The 15961-nt window shown below is 44.3% G+C and overlaps 1 protein-coding gene across 3 annotated transcripts in view; it reads left to right on the top strand.

Annotated features, from left to right (window-relative positions):
- AOAH (acyloxyacyl hydrolase) overlaps positions 1-15961 on the top strand; it is a 180006-nt gene that overhangs the window by 81231 nt on the left and 82814 nt on the right. For 2 of the 3 annotated variants that reach the window (XM_027574367.2, XM_027574368.2), the window contains exon 12: positions 216-515. The exons of the other annotated variant lie outside the window; for it this stretch is intronic. In XM_027574367.2, coding sequence (XP_027430168.1) covers positions 216-515 — 300 coding nt within the window. The remainder of the gene's footprint in view (positions 1-215; positions 516-15961) is intronic. 3 annotated transcript variants of the gene reach the window in all.

The following is a 15961-nucleotide window of genomic DNA, read 5'->3' as shown; positions in this document are numbered from 1 at the left end:
TTGAATTTTAGAAATATCACCCTGATTTCAATGGCAAGATGAATTGGGAGGAAAAACAGGAAAGTAGACTAGCTAAGAGTTTATCTTCTAGTGAAAGTGCCCTAAATTGGAAGAGTACAGTGGGAAAAAAAGAAATGGACAAACTCAGAAGTTATCTAGAATGAACAGTGGACATGTATTTTTCTCATACCCTTCCCACCCTGTGGACTTTACAGCCAGTTCCTGAGGAGATCAGCCTCCCTGAGCCAGATGTCCCACCCAGCTGGGCTTACTCCAGGGCTGTGAGGGTATCCCCGCATCTGAAGAGGCAGCCTCACCGACTTCACCCCCCTCATGCTGATCTTCCCTGCAGGGGCCAAAGCCAGCTCTTGAAAGAGTCTGGCTTACTGGAAGAGTCTGTCCCCCTAAGAAACTTCTGGTGCCTCTGGTTCTTCTGCACCATACCCCTGACTCCCAATAGTTACGGTGAACTTATAATTCGTTGTCCAAACCTGAGAAAAGAGGGATCACTACTGGTAAGTATATGAGGATAATAGGCATTAACTTAGACTGGCCCAGACAAATTGGGATGTATGGCCACCCAACTGAGAGCATGAGAGCCATGTATGGAACTGACGCCATGAGTCAAAAGCAGTGCCCAGAGGGGAGTTTCCAGCCCCTAAATTATCTCTCTATATAAAATAATCTTGGACTTTGAAGCAGACCTGGGTTCAAATCCTAACTTAGCCACTTACTTACTGATCCTCTCTGAACTTAATTTCCTCATCTAAAAAAATATAAATAATTATAGCTATCTCATCAGAAATTTGGGATGATTTTACAAGAGGATATTTAAAAATGGACTATTTATTTCTACCTTTCAACTGAGGCCCCAGGACAATGTGGGCCAACTATTCCCACATTCCGCTGTCAAATATTAGAAGGACTCCTGCACAAGAAGGGAGTGAAAATCATTTCTGCAACCTGTAGCTGAAGGCCCACCTCAAAGGTCTAAGAGTTGAGGCAGGGAATGGCTGGTGTCAGCATGTCAGGGGGGCTCAGCTCTCCCCTCGGGGGAAGGGTGGACATGCTTCCTTCCCAGAGTAAATGACCACTAGCAGACTTGGATGGGTGTCTGCAGAGACTGGAGTCGCAGGGGCTGGTGTCCGACACTCATGTGAATAATGTAAGGGTGTGTGATGAGGAAAGAAAGAATGTGTCTTCCTGGGGGCAAAGACATATACCCCAGGAAGGGAGAGCCAGCTTGGATCATTACAAATCCTGGAAAAGATTGTCTGGAGATGACTTCACCATGGAGGGTAAAGTCCAGATGACCAGAGGCTGGAGCATGAAAATTAAAGACTAGAGGGAGTGAAGAGAATGCACCAACTGCACCTGCAAAGTTAGTCACGTGTTCCCAGCAGGGCCTCTCAGAGCCCCCATTAGAGAGAGCCAGCTTTGGACATCTGCCCAGCCAGAAGAATCACATCTGATTATACCTCTTCTCCTTCCACCCACCACCACCTGCGGTCAGAAGCCTCAGCCCTGAATTATTCATTAATTCATTTGAGTATAACAATAAGAAACAATCATTACAAATAACATTTTTATGACATATAACTATTTTCCAAAACAAACAAACAAACAAGTTAGAAGAGTAGTTTTCTTTTCCATTGTTGTGAATCTCTTTGATATCTGGCTAAAGACAGCTGGATCTCCATACCTTCTTCCCTCTTCAGTCTATTTTAATGTACATATAGGTAGCCTCTTAAAAACTACATTGTACCCTCATGAGTGAAATAAAAAGGCAAATGAAAAAGACAAATCAAGTCTTAGAATTATGATGAAAATAGTGATCTCATAAACTCTCTGTGAGGGTCTCAAAGATCTCCAGGGGTCCCCAGACCCTATTTTGAGAACCACTGTCACAGAATTTTCCTTTGCCTTTAATGTCCAAACTCTGAGGATTCACAAAAGAAAGATGTGGTTGTGGAGTACCACAGTGTAGTTTCCAAAATTGTTTACATCTAGAAATGCCAGAAAAGAGGTACTCTAAGATAGAATGTTTTAGGGCAAAATAGGAAGCCATCAGCATAGGGTGGACTAGCCTCTCAACCCAAGAGTTCCAGAGCATATGTGAGGTTCCCCAAGAGAGTGTCCACTGAGAATGCTCCCTCTGCCAGGCTGTGTGTCCCCAGTCCTCCCTCTGCCCATGGGATCTACTATTTGAGAGCCTTTTAGTAACCACAAAGGAAGAGAACCCCCAACCTTTTGGCTAATTCAGCAGGTGGAACCCCTTTTAAACTGGTTTTCTAGTCAGTGTCAGAGTCAACATTTAGCAGGGACCAATCAGGAAAATAAAAGCATTCCAACAGAGGGGATTTAATACAGGAGATTGACTACACAGGGTAGGATTTAATACAAGCAACTGATTACACAGGTGTTAGAACTAAAAGGGAGTTTCTGAAGAGATTAATCATTGCTGACGCTAGGGCTAGGGAACAAAAAGGAAGATGGGTTTTATCGGCAGCTAGAGCAAGGGGTGTGGCTGATGCTTGAACCTTGGCAGAGCCGGTACTGACTGCCAGGGCGCACAGACCAGCTGCTACTGGAACCACTGTGGGATGTGGAAATGAGCCGGAAGTAGCAAAGGAGGCAGGAGGCTGCAGGCTGCTGGAGGCTGCTGACCTCCGCTGGAACTCAGAAAATTGTTCCTCTCCTCCCGCGTGCCCCTCTCCCACCTGCTCCTCCCATTGGCTGGGGGACGCAGAGGGGCCTGGGAAGTCCACGCCCCTTCTGTGGAGCGGAGACCGAGCCCAGAGGCAATCAGTGGAATGGGAGGCCTGGCGGGCTGTCAGCACCGTCTTGGCCCATTAGAGCCTCATCCCTTTATGTCCTTTTACCCTGGGACCTGTCTCACCCCTAGAGTCGTCCCCCCCCCCCCCCCCCCCCCCCCCGCCCAAGGCTGCTGCAACCTGTGACAAATGCCAAATTATTCCCTTCTCAACTGCCTTTGAGGAAGCCTTCCTAAAATGACCAGAAGAGGGCGAACTCCCAGGAATCATCTTTTAAAAATGAAGCCTCTGGACCTTTCTCTGAGGGGTTTGGTGACAGAGGTTCTGAATTTGGATTCTGTAGCACTGACTGTGACACTAGGGAGTACCCAGTGGCCCCTGACCCCACCTTGCAATCCCTCCACAAACTCTGGTTCCACGTAGCAACCGTAGTAAACACCCGGCTGCGGGGGCCTCACTCTGGGGCTGACCGTGGGAAGAGGTATGGTCAACGGTCAAGAGACCCTTCAGGACCCCGCAGCGTGTTTGGTGCTCTGCATTTGCTGTCCCAAGTCATCCGTCATATCGTCTGGAAAGAGCCGGGAGTGCCGAAGAAAATCAATGATTCGTGGTTTCATAATAGGCCATTCTGCCCTTTATGAGAATACTCAACATTTCTTGGCCTTTGTCTCCCTATAAAGCAGAAAACACTTCTGCAAATGCATCACCCCATCCCGACCGCACCTATGGAAAAGGACTCCACAGTCTTGGGTGTCATTCCTGCCGCAGCCTCTTCCTCTCTCCCCTTCTTGCCCCCCGCTCGTTAAGCAGTGTGGCACCCGGGAGGCCTGTTTACAGCTAATTAGATTAGGAGTGTGTTCATCTGGAAAGATATTTGTAGTTCAATAAAGAGAGTGTGAAGAATCACCCTCCTAGTTCCACAGAAACAAAGGTTCTGAGCCTCATTCCGCTGGGGGCAGAGAAAGGTTTTTGCCCCCTCCCTCCTTAAACAAGCCTCGCTTCTCTCCAAGATATACGTAGTCCTTAGACTCAGAATGAGCTTCCCAAGCCACAGGAAAGATCTCAGCTTCGAAAGATTGCAAAGCAAAACAACGAGCAAATTTGAAAACACTTTCATGCGGGTTTTTTTTTTCTTTCAAAGGAAAAACAATCACTGCTTGAGATGTTTTGTTGAGAAAGAAAAAGAGGCAGAGAGATCATCAAGGCCAGCGATAGACGCTGCCCTCCTGCCTCTTCCCCATCTGTTCGAAAATTATTTCCAAAATATTAAATGCTGCATTTCACTGAACCAGAACTGCATGACGCGTTGGGGCTGGGGGAGAGAGGAGGCAGACGAGATTCTGAAATATAATTTCCCAAATGTTTATCTTGCTAGCAAAGGCTGCTGCCTGTACTATAATAAAATCTTAGCATGACCCCCATTAGGCTGTTGTCTGTAGGGTAAGTAGGCACAGATTGAATTTCGTACTGTGTCAAGGACAAAATGAATCCTTAGTCTGGCTGCAGAAAACGCATATTCACCCAAGAGAACAGCGGCTCCAGTCTTTCAAGCCCACATGTGCTTCATTCTTTTCTTTGAGATGAGTGTACAGATCAAGTTTGGCTGCCCTTTATTAGCCTCCAGACAGCCGGGATAGTATCAAAGCTCGCACCCGGGCTCTCCCTAACCTGCCCACTTCCCGCTTTCTGGATTTAACAATGAGCATAAAGCTTCCATCAAGCGTAAAGGCTGATTTTCATGGTGCATGTAAAATATGAAAATCCTACCTTGGCTAACTTCATGCCGACTCCAGAAATATTTAAGGGTTAGAGTACTTTATTATTGTTTTTCCAGATGAGGAAAGGTTGTAGTTCAGTAAAATTGGGCAAAATTACATTTTCTGCTCCTCAGACGTCTTGTGGGCTGGCAGATTAAGGATGCGAAGCGGTGAGAAGAGAAGCCTCAATCCTAGTTACTTCTCATTTATTCGGTCAGAAAAAGAGAGTTATGTTCATGTCGGTGAATCCTTTCCTCCAGTGGCTATCAGGTCACAAGAGACAGAATATTCTTCAATTCCCATTCCCTGTTCATGGGTACAGGCCAGCCAGGCTGTTGCTTTGAGGCCTGATCAATGTAAAGCCCTTTCCTTCCTGCTCAAGGTGAGCATGTGGGTCTCTTACCTGCCAGCAAAGTAGGGTGTTCTTGCAGGCTCATTCTTCCGAAAACGTTTGTGATCTTAGCCCTCACTAGCTTCTGCAAGAATTAAAAAGCCAAACACTCATTGTTATGAAAAACTACAAGAGGAAATTATTTGAAGCTCCATACTTCTGAAGAGCATTTATAATTAGCCAGCCCACATGCCTGCTCTCCCAGCACATGAGATGGAGATTTCCTCAGAGAAAGGCAGCATGAGTCCATAAGCACTGTACGAGCCAGCATGCTGCTAAGACTCAGTGCAATCTCTTACCCTCTAGTTAATTATATTTACCACTTTGCTTCGCTCTCCCTCAAGCTCCTCAACCGTGAAATGGGTCTCAGGGAACTAACTCATCACAGGAAAAACATCTAGAATCTTGAATCAGTGGGGATGTGGAAAGAGGAAAATTCTGGCATTTAGAAATAATTTGGGATGTTGGAATTGATTGCTACACCCCATTCATTCATTAGCTCATTCAGCTAATTCCCTCCATGCCACTCCTTGGGGTAATAAGAATAGAGATTGCCCAGCCCAGCCCTTGCCAAATGCTGGGTTTCGGAATGATTTCCTGGGGATTTTCTACTCAAGGTATTGGCTGGCAGATTGGTCAGAGATGTGAGCTAAACCATAAGTCCTAGAGGAAAATCAAGGCAAGCATTCTGAAATACAAGTTCCAAAGAGTCCAGCCGGATTAAGGACAGCAACACTGAGCCAAGAATTTAAAGACTGATTGCTAAAGAACCCAAAGGAAAATAGATCAATAAGGAGCAAAGAGGTCATGTTCTCATGTTGGTAACATAGTTGTGAACCAGCAAGTAGAGCAGGTAGAAGGGTAGAGCCTTCCTTAAAAGACTAGTTATTAATCAAGCAGGGTATAGGCTCAGCTGCTGTAATGAAGGATCCCAAAATTCAGTGACTTAATATGCAAATATGTTTTCCTTTCATATAATAATCCAGAGAGAAGCAGTCCAGGGCTGACAAGACAGTCAGACCATCCTCAACATGCAGCTTCCACCTCTGAGTCCAAGGGAGTTGCTCCTGCTTTTGCCACCTCCCTCCTGTAGGAAAGAAAAAGAGCCCAGTGAGGACACACACATCCCCTGGGAGAATCTGATGCAGAGGTGGCACACATTACTCTCTCACACACCTCACTGTGCAGAACCTAATCCCATGGCCATACCAGGATCCATCAGAGGCTGGGAAGTATAGTCAGTCCCTGGCTGGGCAGCCATATGCCCAAAGAGCACTGTGGGAGTTCTACTATTAAAGGCAGAGAAAAGAGATGAGGGTGGACCATTGGGTCCCTAGACATGAAAAGGAGTCTCTAGCCTCAAGGAGCTTCTACTTGGGAAGATAGACAAGTAAACTCTTGTCTTACAACATTAAGCAAATGCTACCATGTGTTTACCAAATGCCAGGCATTATACTTAGCATTATCTCCTTTCATACTGAAATGACTCCATTATTATGTATATTTTATAGATGAAGAAATGAAGACTTAGAGAGGTTAACTAACCCAAGATAATGCAGTTAAACATGGAGCACAGATACAAATCTGATTCTGTCAGACCCTAGAGCAGAAGTCAGCATATTATGGCCCTTGAACCTAATGTGGCCCTTCACTTTTTTTTTTTTGTAAATAAAGTTTTAATGAAACACAGCATGCCCATTCATTTACATATTGTCAGTGGCTGCTTTTCCACTACAATGGCAGTACTGAGTAGTCATAACAGAAACCAAATGGCCCACAAAACCTAAAATATTTACCATCTGCCCTTTACAGAAGAAGTTTGCCTACTCTGCCCTAGTGCTGGCATGTCAGGTGTAATTAGCTAGGCACGCGCAGGGTGTGATGAGAGCTGGAGGAGAGCGCCGCACAGACGGAGGGTGGGCCAGTCTAGGAAGTCAGGATTTAGCTAACTAACCCTTGACCAATGAACAGCAATTGATCAGTAAAGACAGTGGAGTAGGAAGAAGCGCGTGTGACAGGCCTGGAGGTCTGAGTGGCCCACAGGTATTTGAGTGGGGTGTGAGAAGAGGTTGGGGCAGTGGGTGGTGCAGTGTGGAGGAGGATATTGAATAGCTACAGTAGCTCGTAGAGCAGCATTTCCCAAACCTGGTCCATCATCGCAGCCATTTTGGGCACGTATTAAAAATAAGGATTCTAAGACTCCACCACAAATCTGCCCAAACAGGATCCATATCTTCAAGAAACTCCCCACAAGATTCTGGAATACACTGCTAAAGATGGTAGGGGGAGAGTGAGAAGGCAGGGACACTGGCCAAAAGCTGTAGTGGTAACCCAGGGCCATACTACGTGCACGTTGGAAGGCTAGAAGCAGCAAGGTTTGTGACAGCTTCTTGGTAGAAGGTGAAAGAGGGGAGAGGAAGCAAATGAGATTGTTTTTTGTGAGTGAGATAGTGGGGAGTGACAGCCCAGTTCTGGCCTGGTCGTGAGGAGCCCCCATGATGTCTTCTCCTGTTCTCCCCTCTATAGCCTGGCTATGGACTTTGGGCTTCTAGAGTCTAATGTTGGATGTTACCTCTCAAAAAGGGAGAACTACCCCATCCCAGACAAATGGAAGCCTGGTTGCTTCAGAAATGACCAAACCTTTACAAAATCAAATGGAGGTATCTGAAGGGGGGACTTTTATAATTTGATACGGATGCCTCATTGCCTGTTCCTGGCCCTTAGAAGAGTTATTTTTTCTGTTTGTTAAAGAATTTGTTTCACTGGCTCCTTGAAAGAATTGAGTTGTGATCATTTCTGCATAACAGCGGGACACTTTAAACTCTTATTTTCTCAGTTTTATGAATTTGGGTACAGTTCTTCAATCAGTTTGGAAGTAATGATGGAAGGAATTGAATTCTGTGGAAGAAATCCAACTGCACGATGCATTTTCATTTGGTATGGGGCAGTTAGATAAATGCATCCCTCGACTCATTCATTGAATAAATAAATCATGGGGTTAGAGCTTAAATAATAAATAAAAGAAAACGGGAAAGAAAGAGACTAAGAAGGGCTGACAAGGTGAAAAAAATAGATAAATAAAAAGAGCTATATGCAGGCAAAATGATGAAAGATTGTTGCCTGCCATTCTGTCCTCTTTATATTTACTTTATATTTAATGTTTATTTGACTATTTCTTCACTGCCCCATAAGGTTTTGGACTGGCGTAGGGTCAAAGATGAAATGCTATACCTTTTCCCTGAAAATTACTTATTTAGCGCTAGCTGAAGTCTAAATGTGCCTTCAATAGGCTTCATCCCAGGAGCTGAGCAGTTATTGTTACTGGTCATGACAACAGAGAGAGCAGTAGATAACTGGCATACTGGCTGTTTAGGTTTGTTTGAGGAAGACTTTGTTGGTCTTCCTTGTACGTAATACGAATTCAGCCTTGGAATTTTGCATATGGTATTGCCAACACTTTAACTCTTTTTGCCCCTGTCCCTCTTTGCCTGGCTCCCTCTTAGTAACCTCACAGGACTTACATGGGATAACGTTTCTTTCAAGATTCCTTCCCTGGCCCCCATGCGTGGGATAGGTGTCCCTTCTATGACTCTGGACTTCCCTATCAATCCTGCTAACAGCTAACATTCATTGAACACTGAAAATTCTGAACTCTATGAATGGATTGTCCTTTCCAATCCTCTCAACCACCTGATGAGATAGGTACTATGATTAGTCCATTGTACAGACAAGGAAACTGAGATACAGAAGAGTTAAAGGTTACCCAGCTGGGAAGTCTTTATGTTCTAGCCTGTGAGTTCCACAAAGGAGTAACTTGTGGCTGCCTGGTATGATGGTCAACAGAGTGCCTGGCATGGGCTGGCATTGATGTGTTTCTCTCTGTCTCTCTCTCTTGTCTCTGACTCTCTCTCTCTGTGCTTCTCTCCTTCTCTGTCTCTCTCTCTCTGTATGTTTAATGAATTATAAGACCACAGGGACCTCAATAGGAGACTCACTTCACTGCATATGGGATTCTAAAGTTGATGAATCAAACTTGGAGTTAAATTGCATTCTTGAAGTTGTCTATATCAAAACATTAGCTTATGTGAATGATGCTGCCTGGCTGAGTTAAGTCTGAGACTGCAGAGGCAGAAAACAGATGATACACACTTTCTCCACTCTCCCAGATCTTCATCTGCCAGGCCGCAATGAAAGATAAACCTCCAGATCAGCAGTGTGCATTGTGCTCTGTGGCTGCCTTTCCTCAGCAGATGTGAGGACAGAACAGGCTCTGGGAATATGTGAGTGGGGTGTGTATGTACGTGTCTGTGTAGGGTCACATTTCAGTATATATCCCAAAAATATTCATTCTATACTCCTAAGTTATGTATGGCTTCCATATAAGAGAAACAGAGAGGAAAAGATGGCGGCCACTCCTCAGTTATCTGTAGATTTCTGAATTTTCACCCAAAGCAGTATCCGAGATACCATCCATTCAGTAGACACCCAGGAAGCCTAATTTCCACAACTGGTAGACCCAGCTTAGCCAAGTTTGTGATTCCGTGAGATTTGGCAGCTTAGGGGAAAAGCAAGGACCAAATACAAATGGGTTACTGAAAGCCTATGTTTAGAACTCTGGCCTGCTCCAAGCCTCTCCCTTCCTAATCCCACCAGAATCTGACTTCACATCCCAGCCCCCTACTACCAGCTCTGTGACCTTGGCAAGTCACCCAAACTTCCTCTGGGCTCTGTTTGCCATAGTTTTCCTGCGTCCCGCACTGCCCAGTTTCTGCCCAGAAAATACTCCTCTGTGACCCAGAACCAGTGACAGGAGGTGCCACCATAAAAGGGGCTTTTTCAGTATGTCTGAGTAGGTTGAGGCCTGGGTACTCATTCCTTTTTTGAGAGGTAGTGTCCAGCATCTGATACATGGTAGTTGCTCAAAAAGTGTTTGCAGAGGGGGCGGAACAAGATGGCGGAGGAGTAGGAGACCTGGATTTCATCTGGTCTCAGGAATTCAGCTGGAAAGGGATCAAACCATTCTGAACACCTACGAACTCAACAGGAGATCGAAGAAAAGAATAGCAACAACTCTCTGAACAGAACAGTGACCACTTTCTGGAAGGTAGAATGTGCAGAGAAGTGAATCCGAGGCGATATTCGGGAGGGTAAACGGCGGGGGAGGGGGCATCTCTCAGCCGCTTCTGGCAAGTGATAGAGCCGCGGAGCACAAAATCGGAACTTTTAGAAGCCGGCTCCGCTGAGGGACATCACTCCAGTGGCTAAGTGGGGGGTGGAACCCTCATGGGACAGTGTGGTCTCAGGACCCTCGGGGTCACAGAAAGACCAGAGGTGCCTGAGTGCAGCAGAGCTCCCGGGTATCAGAGTGGGGAAGTCGGCTGCAGAGACGGAGCCGAGGCGTGGGCTCTCAGCTAGGGGTTGCTATAAACTGTGATTCGTGACAGTCGGGCCACTGCTCCTCCAGCAGGGACCCAACAAGCGGCAGATCCGGGGAGACTCCCCTTCCTCCCCCGGGAGGAGCGGCGCAGGAGCGCACCACAGGGATCTACTGGGTTTGGAGATGCCACATGGCATCGGGTGCCAGAGATAGAAACGCTCGGTCACAGGCCGGGTGAGCAGGAGTGCGGCCGGAGACCAGGGAGACGGGAGTGATTGCTTTTCTCTGGGGGCGCACTGAGGAGCGGGGCCCCGAGTTCTCGGCTTCTCCGGGGCAGAGATTGGGAGGCTGCCATTTTCACTCTTGTTCTCCAAAGCTGTACTGAAAGCTTGCAGGGAACAAAAGCTCCCGAGAGCAAACCCGAGCAGATTACTTAGCCCGGACCAGCAAGGGCGGGGCAATTCCGCCTCCTGCAAAGACATTTGGGAACCATGGCAACAGGCCCCTGCCCCAGAAGATCAGCAAGAACAACCAGCCAAGACCAAGTTTACCGGTCAATGAGAATGGCAGAACTCCAGCGCTAGGGGAATACTGCACATAGAATTCATGGCTTTTTTAACATGATTCTTTAGTCTTTCAAAGTTAATTTTTTTATTTTTAAATTTTTTTTAATTTTTCTTTTTCCCTTTTTCAACCAACATCTGATCAATCCCTTTTTTAAAAAAACATTTTTATTTTTCATTTTTAGAGTCATATTCTGTCCCTTCATAGTAGTTACCCTTATTTTTGGCATATATATATATAAGTTGTTCTCTCTTTAAATTTTGAGATACAGTTTCTTCTAACAGATCAAAATATACCCTAAATCTCTAGTGTATGGCTTTGTTCTAGTCTCCTGCCTGATCACACTCTCTCCCCACCCCTTTTCTTTCTTTCTTTCTTTTTTTTTTAAAATCCTTTCTTTTTTCAGACAACTTCTTATCAATTCCTTTTATAAAATTTTTTATAATTTTCATCTTTACATTCATATTCCATCCTGTCATCCTATCAACCCTTATTTTGTACATATACAAAGTCTTTCTTTCTTTAAAATTTTGGGAGGCACTTTCTCCTAACAGACCAAAATACACCCGAAATCTAGTGTGTGGCACTGATCTATGCACCAGCCTGATCATATTCGATCATATTCTTTTTTTGTTTTTGTTTGTTTTTATCTTCTTCTTTTTTTTCTCTCTCTTTCTTTTTTCTTTCTTTCCCTTTCTTTTCTCCTGGTTTCAGGTCTTTTCTGATTTCTGTAGAGTATATTTTCTGGGGACGTTGTTACCCTGTTAGGATTTTGTTCTCTCATTCATCTATTCTTCTCTGGACAAAATGACAAGACGGAAAAGTCACCTCAACAAAAAGAACAAGAGGTAGTACCGTCTGCCAGGAACCTACTCAATATGGACATTAGTATGATGTCGGACCTAGAGTTCAGAATCATGATTTTAAAGATACTAGCTGGGCTTGAAAAAGCATGGAAGTTATTAGAGAAACCCTTTCTGGACAAATAAAAGAACTAAAATCTAACCAAGTAGAAATCAAAAAGGCTATTAATGAGGTTCAATCAAAAATGGGGGCACTAACTGCTAGGATAAATGAGGCAGAAGAGCGAATCAGCGATATAGAAGACCAAATGATGGAAAATAAAGAAGCTGAGAAAAAGAGAGATTAAACAACTACTGGATCACAAGGGCACAATTCGAGAGATAAGTGATACCATAAAGACGAAACAACATTAGAATAATTGGGATCCCAGAAGAAGAAAGAGAGAGAGGGGCAGAAGGTATATTGGAGCAAATTATAACAGAGAACTTCCCTAATGTGTGGAAGGAAAGAGGCATCAAAATCCAGGAGGCACAGAGAACCCCTCTCAAAATCAATAAAAATAGGTCAACACCCGACATCTAATAGTAAGAACATAGTATGAGCAGCTATATGCCAGCAAACTAGATAACCTGGAAGAAATGGATGCATTCCTAGAGATGTATCAACTACCAACTGAACCAGGAAGAAATAGAAAACCTGAACAGACCTATAACCACTAAGGAAATTGAAGCAGTCATCAAAAATCTCCCAAGAAACAAAAGCCCAGGGCCAGATGGCTTCCCAGGGGAATTCTACCAAACATTTAAAGAAGAATTAATACCTATTCTTCTGAAACTATTCCAAAAAATAGAAATGGAAGGAAAACTTCCAAACTTGTTTTATGAGGCCACCATTACCTTAGTCCCCAAACCAGACAAAGACCCCATCAAAAAGGAGAATTACAGACCAATATCCTTGATGAACATGGATGCAAAAATTCTCACCAAAATACTAGCCAATAGGATCCAACAGTACATTAAAAGGATTAGTCACCACGACCAAGTGGGGTTTATCCCTGGGCTGCAAGGCTGGTTCAACACCCGCAAATCAATCAATGTGCTACAATACATTAACAAAAGAAAGAACAAGAATCATATGATCCTCTCAATAGATGCAGAAAAAGCATTTGACAACGTACAGCATCCTTTCTTGATCAAAACTCTTCCGAGTATAGGGATAGAGGGTACATACCTCAATATCATAAAAACCATCTATGAAAAACCTACAGCGAATATCATTCTCAATGGGGAAAAACTGAGAGCTTTCCCCCAAGGTCAGGAACATGGCAGGGATGTCCACTATCACCACTGCTATTCAACATAGTATTAGAAGTCCTAGCCACAGCAATCAGACAACAAAAAGAAATCAAAGGCATCCAAATCGGCAAAGAAGTCAAACTCTCACTTTTGTGGATGATATGATACTTTATGTGGAAAACCCAAAAGACTCCACCCCAAAACTGCCAGAACTCATACAGGAGTTCAGTCAAGTGGCAGGATATAAAATCAATGCACAGAAATCAGTGGCATTCCTATAAACCAACAACAAGACAGAAGAGAGAGAAATTAAGGAGCCGATCCCATTTACAATGGCACCCAAAACCATAAGATACCTAGGAATAAATCTAAGCAAAGAGGCAAAGGATCTGTACTCAAAAACTATAAAATACTCATGACAGAAATTGAGGAAGACACAAAGAAATGGAAAAACCTTCTGTGCTCATGGATTGGAAGAACAAATATTGTGAAGATGTCAATGCTACCTAGAGCAATCTACACATTCAATGCAATCCCCATCAAAATACCATCCACTTTTTTCAAAGAAATGGAACAAATAATCCTAAAATTTGTATGGAACCAGAAAAGACCCCGAATAGCCAGAGGAATGTTGAAAAAGAAAAGCAAAGCTGGCGGCATCACAATTCCAGACTTCCAGCTCTATTACAAAGCTGTCATCATCAAGACAGTATGGTACTGGCACAAAAACAGACACATAGATCAATGGAACAGAATCAAAAGCCCAGAAATGGACCCTCAACTCTATGGCCAACTAATCTTTGACAAAGTAGGAAAGAATGTCCAATGAATAAAGACAGTCTCTTCAACAAATGGTGTTGGGAAAATTGGACAGCCACATGCAGAAGAATGAAACTGGACCATTTCCTTACACCACACACAAAAATAGACTCCAAATGGTTGAAAGACCTAGACGTGAGACAGGAGTCCATCAACATCCTAAAGGGGAACACAGGCAGCAACCTCTTCGACCTCAGCCGCAGCAACTTCTTCCTAGAAACATCTCCAAAGGCAAGGGGAGCAAGGGCAAAAATGAACTACTGGGACTTCATCAAGATAAGAAGCTTTTGCACAGCAAAAGAAACAGTCCACAAAACCAAAAGACAACCAACAGAACGGGAAAAGATATTTGAAAATGACATATCAGATAAAGGGCTAGTATCCAAAATCTATAAAGAACTTCTCAAACTCAACACCCAAAGAACAAATAATCCAATCAAGAAATGGGCAGAAGACATGAACAGACATTTTTCCAAAGAAGACATCCAAATGGCCAACAGACACATGAAAAAGTGCTCCACATCGCTCGGCATCATGGAAATCCAAATCAAAACCTCAATGAGATACCACCTCACACCAGTCAGAATGGCTAAAATTAACAAGTCAGGAAACCACAGATGTTGGCAGGGATGCGGAGAAAGGGGAACCCTCCTACACTGTTGGTGAGAATGCAAGCTGGTGCAGCCACTCTGGAAAACAGTATGGAGGTTCCTCAAAAAGTTGAAAATAGAGCTACCGTACAATCCAGCAATTGCACTACTGGATATTTACCCCAAAGATACAAATGTAGGGACCCGAAGGGGTATGTGCACCCCGATGTTTATAACAGCAATGTCCACAATAGCCAAACTGTGGAAAGAGCCAAGACGTCCATCGACAGATGAATGGATAAAGAAGGTGTGGTATATATACACAATGCAATATTATGCAGCCATCAAAAGGAATGAGATCTTGCCATTTGCAACGATGTGGATGGAACTGGAGGGTGTTATGCTGAGTGAAATAAGCCAATCAGAGAAAGACATGTATCATATGACCTCACTGAAATGAGGAATTCTTAATCTCAGGAAACAAACTGAGGGTTGCTGGAGTGGTGGGGGGTTGGGAGGGATGGGGGTTGGGTGATGGACATCGGGGAGGGTATGTGCTATGGCGAGTGCTGTGAATTGTACAAGACTGATGAATCACAGATCTGTATCTCTGAAACAAATAATGCAATATATGTTAAGAAGAAAAAAAACAGGAGGGGAAGAATGAAGGGGGGAAATCAGAGGGGGAGATGAACCATGAGAGACGATGGACTCTGAAAAACAAACTGAGGGTTCTAGAGGGGAGGGGGTGGGGGGATGGGTTGGCCTGGTGATGGGTATTAAAGAGGGCACATTCTGTGTGGAGCACTGGGTGTTATGCACAAACAATGAATCATGGAACACTACATCCAAAACTAATGATGTACTGTATGGTGATTAACCTAACAATAAAAAATTTAAAGGAAAAAAATAAAACTAAAGAAAAAAAAGTGTTTGCAGAAGGGAGAGAGAAAGGAAGGATAGAGACAAATCCCTGCCTCACAGAGATGTTTGGTGAAGTTAAACAGCGTGTATAAATTTCCCATCCCAGCGCCTGGCACATAAGGGGAATTCATTATTCATTCCCTTCACTACTCTGGCCTACAGTGCAAAAGTTATCTGGGAAACATAGCACATGCAAGCATCATGAGCGGATATACATTCACTTACAGGACTAATTCACATACCAAAGCCTAAAGGAATGGGACCAGAGCAAGAAAGTTAATGTGAGGGTCAAGGAGGGCCCTTAAAGTTTCATGACTTGGTATTCCTATAAGGAAAGGCACTAAGGTAGTAGTGGCAATAGGAGGAGGAGAGGTGGGGGTGATGAGATTGTGAGACAAGCAGAAGGTGGAAAGTCCTATAGTGAGCCTTGGGGATGGAAAGGCAGAAAGCAGGAGGACAGCCTCATCTACGCCACCTGCAGGACAGATGACGTAGTGGCAGACCAACGGCGCTGGTAGACTCTACCGGTCCCCAAACTAAACAGATGGCCGTCCTCTGGTTCCCAGGCCTTGGGATTCTTGCTCCATTATCAAAAGACCAACCTAAGAGCCGTTTTCTTCTTTGAGTAAAACAACAAAACCTGTCTGCTTTGAGAGTTTAGTTCCT

Source organism: Zalophus californianus, chromosome 12 (assembly GCF_009762305.2).
Source record: "Zalophus californianus isolate mZalCal1 chromosome 12, mZalCal1.pri.v2, whole genome shotgun sequence".
In the NCBI taxonomy this organism is placed as follows: Eukaryota; Metazoa; Chordata; class Mammalia; order Carnivora; family Otariidae; genus Zalophus; species Zalophus californianus.
Note: the sequence above shows the minus strand (reverse complement) of the source record. Positions and strands in the feature narration are given on the sequence as shown.